Raw genomic sequence first — 8,958 nt, 5'->3', positions numbered from 1 at the left:
ACCAAACTTATGATAATTCAGCTAAACCCAGTTCTTAAATCAAAACATCTTATTACTCATTTTATTATCAGACTCATTTATTATCAGGTAATTTATTGTAGCACAAAAATTACAGTTTGGTACGGAATGCTCTGCCATCAGCCGTAAATAACTACAGAGGGTCGTGAAAGCAGCAGAGCACATAACTGGCATGAGGCTTCCTACCATTCAGGACATCTTCAACGGTGCCTCCAGAAAGCACACAGCATCATCAAGGACCACAGCCACCCAGCACGTCAGCTGTTCTCCTTGTTACCATCTGGCAGATGTTACAGGAGTCTGTATGCTCGGACTACAAGACTCAAAAACAGCTTTTACCATCCATCCGTTCGACACCTCAACTACAACACTGTAATTTGTAACTTCTTAAATGAGTGGTGATATTAAAAAGGCCATTTCACAACAGCCATTTACTCTTATCCCAGAGGGGTAAACACATGTATAACTTACCAGTGACAAAATTACTATCCCGTTTTTTAGAAGAAAAAAAACAACAACAAGCAAATAAATCACAGGGTAAGTAATGTTTTCATTTTTAAATTAAGCTCCTTCTGTTTTGAGTATTTTTAGAGATTTTGATTCGCATTTACCAGAGATTCATCTGGTGAAGTTTGTTTTTTGAGATATGAAAAAATTGAGGGACAATCTTATGGGATCAGCTGAAGAAGCATTTTATTACCTACTGTCCTTGAGCTTTTACAGTACCCACTGGCTGTCACTTGTAATGCTGCATTCATAAGTCTTAGGAGAGAAAGTCAATATTGATACCCACATATTAATTACAGGTGGAGGTTGAATCATTCAGTGCATGTATAATGAGTATACTATGCAACTGATGAACTAAATGAGTGTTGTTCATTTAGTTCATCATTATGTATACGAGCCATTAGAGGGTGTTGCATATGCCTTTTGAGGAGTATGCAACATTCAAAGAGAGGATGAATGCTACTTGGTGCAATGTTTGTATTGTAAAGATTAAGTAACAGATGAATAAAGACATTTGTTTTGGTTTATTTTATAAGACATGAAACAAATGTGTAACAGCTGAAGGTTGGAGCAGCTCTTAACCATAACACTGAACTTTATTTTCCTGATCCCTCCAAACTTTATTCATTGTCCAGGTGGTACATTCGTCCATACAGGCAGGTGGTGACCAGGCCACCCTTCGTGTTTGAATGTTTCATGGTCACTCTCCCGTCTGGAGCTTTCTCCAGACTCTCGGGCTGCTCCAGGACCATTCGGCTTGTCAGAATAGATGGGTACACGTATTTGGTGTCAAAGTTCCCCGCCAACAGGAAGTCCATTTTTGACTCTGCTTCTTCTACTACTTGTCCACAAGAGCTCTGATCCAACCCTCCACAACGGACTACTGCACAAACCTGCAGATATTTGACATGTGGCAAATAAAAGTGAGCAGGGTCCTGGTCAGTTTCTAAAAGTTTATAAATATTAAAAATTCTTTCATTCCTACCTGCAGTGCATAACGTCCATCAACGGTGTGCAGTCCTGCAAATGCGCCGAGAGCATAGAGCTCTTTATGGTCTTGCAGTAACCACCTGTACTGCAGGCGGCAGCAGAAAGTGCCGTTGCACACTTTAACGTCACCTTGTGTCTCATTTAAGAGGACAAATGTAAACGGGTCGTGGAACATGAAGGAGATGAAGGTGGGGTTAGAGGGATGGACCGAATCAGGAGAGTGATCATCACAGCTGTCTTGATGACAGCGTCCAGAGTCTGTAGCCACTGATGACGCAGACTCAACACCACCAGCCTCCACCTCTTTGGCTGCACTTTGTTTTACCTCCAGTGGCTCCAAAACTGGCACTCTGGCCACCAGCAGCCTGCCCTCCTCTGGGTCTCCTTTCCAGGCATGGTGGTAGGTGGCAGAAAAAGGGGTGTAGATACCGCTTCCTTTCATGATGCGTTGATCATTGCGAATGTTGGCAGATAGTAGAGTGACGTTGGCACCCAGACTGAATGCACTGTGAAACTGAACTGAATCCAGCAGGGGGAGTGCATTCATCCACGCTGTTGGAAAGATCAACTGACGCACACCCTTAAAGAGGCACAAAGAAGAAACTATGGATATCAAAGTCAATCCCAACAATGTTGGATATATATTCTGAGTGCGTATGTGGTTATATTTTATACCATCTCCACCAGCACCACTGCAGGATCATGAAAGAGGATGTCAAAGCAGATGAAGAGGCCAAACTTCCCAGCAAAAGGTGTATCAAATGTTATGACTTCAGGTTCTGGAGGTGTGTCAAAGGATTGCTCAAAGAAAAGGTTTTGTTTGTGGTAGCGTGCAATTAGAAGGCCGTCTGACCTGTATGAAAGAGGATATTTTAAGCAGGTCACTAACAGCTCTTTGTCACTGATGCAGTCAGTTCAGGATATATTACTGAATTATATTTATGTCATAACAAAAGTGCGAGCAAAACCATAATCCGAGCAAATAATTTTGGGCACAATAAAATTCCGCACGTAAATTCGACAACTGTGCGCGTGGAACTCTGCAGCTGCACACACAAAGAAGCCATCACACACACGAGTGTCTGCTCTGCGTGCGCTGCTGCTGTTTCAATCTGTGGCAGGCAGCTCTCTGCGCTTGGAGAGAAATCCTGTTCGTGCGAATCAACTCACTTTTGACTTTGTTTGAAGGCGGAGCCCAAAGGAGGATATGTTCCTAATGAGATTTAGTCAGTTTGATGGACAGTTCAGGCTTCTGCGTTAAACTGAGTTACACTGTGGCAACGACAGAAATGCCGTTTTAAGCCATACTTGTTTACAATTTGAAAAGTAAAGTTTGCCAAATTAATTATCAGCTGTTATCGTTGCTGTGCAGCAGTGGAAATACTGACAACTGTCACTGGATTACTTTAATGTTGAAGAAATATTTTAAACCTGAAAATTCTGGTTCCGAATCACCATAATGAGAAGCACACGTCATTCCTAAGAAACAGGTAACATTGTTTCTTAGTCAATTGAGTAAATTTAGTTTATAAAATGTAAACAAGATTAAAATTGTAGGGAGAAGATTGTAGACCTGCACAAGGCTGGAACGAGCTTGGTGAGAGGGTGACATCTGTTAGTGTTATCTATTAATTCAAAGATTGTTGATCTGCTCTACCTTCTAAACCACAGCCACCCGATATGGATGTCTACCCCTGGGACCACTGTCAGCAAGAACATCATTGGTAACTAGGGATGGGTATTGATAAGATTTTCACGATCCCAATTCCATTTTCGATTCTGTTTAACGATTCGATTCTTTATCGATTCTCTTATCGATTCTTTTTAAAAAAGGAGAACACTAAGGTCTAATAGCTTAGAACTTTGTTTTATATCTTCTCTTTGAACAAGATAGAAATTTAGGAGTAACATGGCCTTACAAACCCAACAGTGAGATCTTAAGAGATCCACAGCCTACGGCTCTTCAATGGGGTGTCACAGGGTCCCCAGGAAAAAAAAATGTAAATGTAAAATAATAAAATAAATATTCTTCTGTAGCAATAACAAAGTATAACATCAATTATTCTGTAGCAATTACACAAGAATATCCAGTAATGTCCCTGCCTACAATTAAACACATTCACTTACCGAAAATCATCTGCTGTGGCAAATGGGTGCAAACCTTTGACCACAAACTTAGTCACTGCTCGGTGACATTCGTCTATCCTAGCCTGAAAGGAGACGCTAACGGTAGACTGCAGTGAGAACTGCCAGCATCTGAGCCAGACTCTGTCTGTCTCTCTCATCATGGTCATCTAAATGCACAGTAATGGCAGGTTTTGTAATAAGGCAGATCGCGCTAACATAATATGCACTGTTAGTTGATTATTTACCTGCCGCATTAACGGGAGAGGACGTGCAAACGTTACCGCTGCTGCTGGGTTGAGATTCACGAGTCCGGAGCGGAATTAAAAACACGACATTCATTTAAGGTCATTGTGTGTTTTGTGAGCAAATGCTTTTGTATATTTGTAGTGTTTCCTCCCTTAAATAAAATATCTACTTTGCAAGTATTGTAAGTTGCCCTGTTGTCATCCATTCTCGTAAAGCAAAACCAAACTTTTGAGCGTTTGAGCCGCTTAGGCGCCGTGTTTCCTGCCAGGTAAATGACGCTCCGCGACGTGGTGACGTCATTCGGGGCGACTGGAATCGATAAGGGAATCGTTTGCAAAAATGGCAAACAATTCCAAGGAATTGAAACACTGGGAACCGGTTCTCAACAAGAACCGGTTTTCGATACCCATCCCTATTGGTAACACACTACGGCAGGAAGTAGCATAGTGCCCAGGAAAGCGTATGTACAGGTCTGTCTTAAGTTTGCCAGTGAACATCTAATTGATTCAGAGAACGTTTGGGAGAAAACGCTATGGTCATGTAAAACCAAAATCAACCCGCTGTGCTTGGAGAAAGAGGAATGTTAACTCTAAAGCAAAGAACACAATCGCTACAGTCAAGCACAGAGGTGGAAACATCTTGCTTTGGGGCTGTTTGTCTGGGTACAGGACAACTTCACTGTACTGAACAGGGTCATGTACTGTAAAACTTTGGACGATAACCTCCTTCCTTCAGCTAGAACATTGAAGATGGGTCGTGGATGGGTCGTCCTGACATGACAATGACCCAAAACACACAACCAATGCAACAAAGGAGTGGCTGAAGAAGAAGCACATTAATGTCAGGGAGTGGCCTAGCCAGGCTCCAGACCTCAGTCTTATAGAAAATCTGAGGAGGGAGCTGAAACTGCAGATTGCTAAGCAGGAGCCAAGAAACCTAAAGGATTTCAAAGGTTTCTGTATAGAAGAGTGGGCCAAAACCCCCTCCTGAAATCTGCGAACTTGGTAACCAACTACAACAAATGTTGTACCACTGCTTGCCAAAAAGGGTTTCTTTGCCAATCATAAAGTTTTGCTTGGGGATAAAATATTTATTTAACTTAATAACATCAAAATCAATTTATTACTAAATATTTTTTGTGGATTTTTGGTTTATAGTCTGTCTCTTTCCATTCATTTGATTGGATGTGACCAAAATTACACATTCAGCAGGGGATCAAATAATTATTTCCACCACTGTAGTTGTTGTATTCAGTGTAGCTGGTATTTCTTGCAGTAGCTTCTCCAGTAGCTACTGACAAGAGAAGTTTCAGCTTTGACTCTGTGGTATTTTTGGCAGTAGTGCCAACATTTTTTGATGGAAATGTGGAGAACTGCTCTTTTATTTAGGCACAAGCACTGCATCTGTGGACAAGAAGTTATAGAAAAATAAACCTTTTATTTTCCGTTCTCTAGAAATCCATATTAAGAGTTAACATGTACCTGAAAGCCACATTTGTGTTGAACTGCCAGCGCCCATCAGGAGGACAGGTGGAGGAGGGGCTGGTCTTCAGGGGACAGGGTTGCAGGTCGGGCATGTTGGCCACCAAGTAGAGGTTGTTACGACGAGCCATACAGCTCAATCTCTGGAGAACCTTTGAGTAATCAAATATGATTAGATTCAGACACAGTGAGATGTCGTGAGAGTAGAGTTTTCTTGCCATCACAAAATCTAAATATATGATTGTGAACCTCAGTGTTGTTGTGTCTTTCCGGCTCCGTGCACGGATTCCAGCTCTCCTCCTGAGGGTTGGGAATGGTTTCCAGGTAGCCAACGATGGATAACCGAGTGAAGTTAAACCCATGAATACCATTTTCTGGAAACACCAAGATCTGGGCCCCCTGAGAGTGAAACGAAGATGACAGAGAGATATGAAGTCTGTTGCAGTAACTTTTGAGTTACTTATTTCTACTTGCTCAAATGTCACACTGAATTTAACAACATAAAGTGATCTGTGTGATGATGTTCATCAGCTCTCCTCTCTGGATGTCTTTTTAGTTGCCTGTCTCTCTCCACGTTTGATTCCATCTCTCTTACTCAGGTATTCTCTCGTGAACTTTTCACAGTATTGTTAAAGTCAGAGTTTTACATAAACACATTTACATACAAATATTTTACATGCATGTATGTACTAGAGATGGCACGATACCACTTTTTTATGTCCGATACCGATACCGATATCATAAATTTGGATATCTGCCGATACCGATATGAATCCGATATAGTGTGTTTTTTAATAAGTAAAACTGTTTTTTTAATATCTTGCTGCTTTTTGTATAAGTTCATACTCAAGTTAAAAAACAACAACACTAAAGCTATTCTGTTATACCTGCATGTAAAAAAAACACACTGCACCCAAAATATTTCATAGATCAGCAACACTGATCAATCTAATAAAGTTAAACCTACCCCATCCTCCCTATTCTGGTATTTTACAGAGTACTTAGCAGAAATATTAAGCAACCTAACTAATAGGGTTGCAAACTCCCAGCAAAAGAAAATAGGGAACCACCCTCTTCCTCATGATGCTTAATCAATGTAATCAACTTTAATTTGATGCAGGGTGAAAAAAATTCACAGAAATAAATTATTTTTCAAGAATAATTAAATAGATTCAACATCTCTCTTCAACAGAATTGCAGACTGCACAGATGGTACCTTCCCAAAGGAAAAAGTACTACTACTAAAAAGTACTAGGGTATATTAGACTTAACAGTTACTATATACAGTAATGGACTTCTATACATTTTACATCAGATTAAAACTTGGGTGTAAGATTCAGATAATTATTAAATAATTAAAAGCTAGATATTTTAAATGAGAATGAGAAAGAAAAGTATGTCTTTGTGCCCCCTTTTGCCTGTTCATGCCCTATCGGCCCCCCTGGCTAAACTTTGCTAGATCCGCCCCTGCAGTTACCAGCCGTCAGCTGCATAGAAAAAGATCCTGGTGTAGAAAGTAATATTAAATAAATTCTAACAACAGCTTATCAAGCTTAATAGTGCTGCTGTTGTTCAGCCGCTGGTTTCCTCTTTCTGGTGAGAAGTGGGCCAAAAACAAAGAAGAGAGACGGACTCGCGACAGAAAAGCCGATCAGCTGATCATTAAGCAGTTTCACGATTGAAGTAGCAGCAGGAGAGAGAGAGAAGAGGCAGTTGCTCTATATATCGGTTGTTAAGCTTAACGCGGGAATGCTTTACAAACATTCAGAGATGAACTTACACACTTGCTTTACTTCTCTCTGAGATAACTTCCTCGGAGATGAAATGTTTGCTAGCAGGCTACAAATACACACAGCCGCTCTATCACGTGACCACACTGCTCCAGCTCGCCACGTCGCCAAGTTTTGTGAGGTGCTTTTTTGATATTTAATGGATCGGATTATATTTTTTATTTCTCTCCGATATCCGATCCAGTAATTTAGGTCAGTATCGGACCGATACCGATACGTAATATCGGATCGGTCCATCTCTAGTATGTACACACACACACACACACACACACACAAACATATATATATAGTTGTGTGTATACAGACATATATACATATAGTTTACAATATAGTCTGCTCCTATGCGTTATGGCAGGACTACACCTCTGGTAGTGACAGTAAACTTCATGCAGGGTGAAGCATTAATAACTGTCAACCAACAGCTATAAAGTGATACTAAAGGGTGGACAGTTGTCATATTAGACCATATGAACATCAATTACCAGTTCAGTAAAAAGTCAGAGATAAAGGAAGCCTTACTGTAAGGCTTTTGAATCATGTTTGTCTTGATTTTCTTCTGCAGTAGCCTTAACTATATTAATTTTTGTCCATTACAAGTTCATTCATTTGAAGAACATCTCAACAGAAGTTGCTACAATTCATTGAGTCAAGCTATCATGTGACTAAAAACATGAAACACAACATTTAAATGTGTGCATACTTGCTGGGCTGCCCGGGCTGCCTGCTCCTCGTAGATTTCCAGGTTTTTCTGCATGTGCTGCAGAGCTTCGTGGCGGGATACGGGTGTGCGGGGGTCCGGGTTCAGGATTACTTTGTGCTCGTACACAGCGGCAACATACGATGAGTCTGCAGTGGAGTCCGTTGGACTGATGACAGATGCCAAATAAACACTGACAACAGCTATGACGAACAACATCTTTCTTCCAGTTTCCTTCACACGAGGCATGCCGGCTGTGTGCTAATAGAAGAGGGCAAAAGTCGTCCACGAGGCACGATGACTCAGCTCAATTTTATAGTTAAGACGTTATAAGAAACTCCTCGTGCCAAGCACTGTGATTTTCCAAAAACAGACCTAAGGATGTGTTACATTAGCCGGAAACTTGAAAAAAAACGAGCAAAACAACTGTATTTAGGACATTACCAAACAACAAGATTATTTTGTACCATCAAGACTTAGTACATGCAAAAATAAATAACAGCACTCAAGGTCAGATGATTAGAAACTTTTAGTAGGCCGGGCTCTGTACTGTGATTGACCATGAAACCTGACTGGAACTTCTCAAAAAGGTTTTGTTGTAAGTGAGGACAAAGTTAATGAAGAATGACTTTTTCCAAAACGTATGAAAGGAATTGAAGTTTAGAGATATGTTGATCATTTTTAGCAGAGGCTGAACTACCACCTGCCTGCTTGAAGACAGATGGCATAACACTAGTAGACAAAGAATTGTTGATGATGGAGAGGATACTTGGGCCTATTCCCTCTTTGCATTTTTGGCTGCCATCTTTGCAATTTCTCTTTCAATCGTTGCATTTTCTTTTTTGTTATTTCATTTTCTCTCTTTACCTCTTCTATTCGTTTTTAAATTTCCTCAAGGGCTCTTGGATTTCCAGGAACTTCTTCTTTGCTGTTTCAGTTTTCTGTTTTACAATGTCTGTGTTATTGTTTACTTTTTGATTTTCCATGTTTGCCTCTTCTAATTCATTTTTTTTACTTCTATCTGATATATATATATATATATATATATATATATATATATATATATATATATATATAAACATGAACCTTCTGATTCAATTAT

General features: G+C 40.2%; 1 protein-coding gene across 1 annotated transcript; it reads right to left on the bottom strand.

The window, feature by feature from the left end:
- Window positions 1–1,102: 1,102 nt before the first annotated feature.
- btd (biotinidase) lies at window positions 1,103–8,234 on the bottom strand. Its single transcript, XM_085148659.1, has 6 exons — window positions 7,860–8,234; window positions 5,619–5,768; window positions 5,370–5,521; window positions 2,191–2,368; window positions 1,511–2,095; window positions 1,103–1,418 (listed from the first exon to the last, which is right to left on the bottom strand). The coding sequence occupies exons 1-6, from the start codon at window positions 8,103–8,105 to the stop codon at window positions 1,146–1,148; spliced, it is 1,584 nt and encodes a 527-aa protein (XP_085004785.1). The 5' UTR covers window positions 8,106–8,234; the 3' UTR covers window positions 1,103–1,145.
- Between the last annotated feature and the right edge of the window lie 724 nt (window positions 8,235–8,958).

The sequence above is a fragment of the Neolamprologus multifasciatus genome, chromosome 22, assembly GCF_963576455.1.
Source record: "Neolamprologus multifasciatus chromosome 22, fNeoMul1.2, whole genome shotgun sequence".
Lineage (NCBI taxonomy): Eukaryota > Metazoa > Chordata > Actinopteri > Cichliformes > Cichlidae > Neolamprologus > Neolamprologus multifasciatus.
Note: the sequence above shows the minus strand (reverse complement) of the source record. Positions and strands in the feature narration are given on the sequence as shown.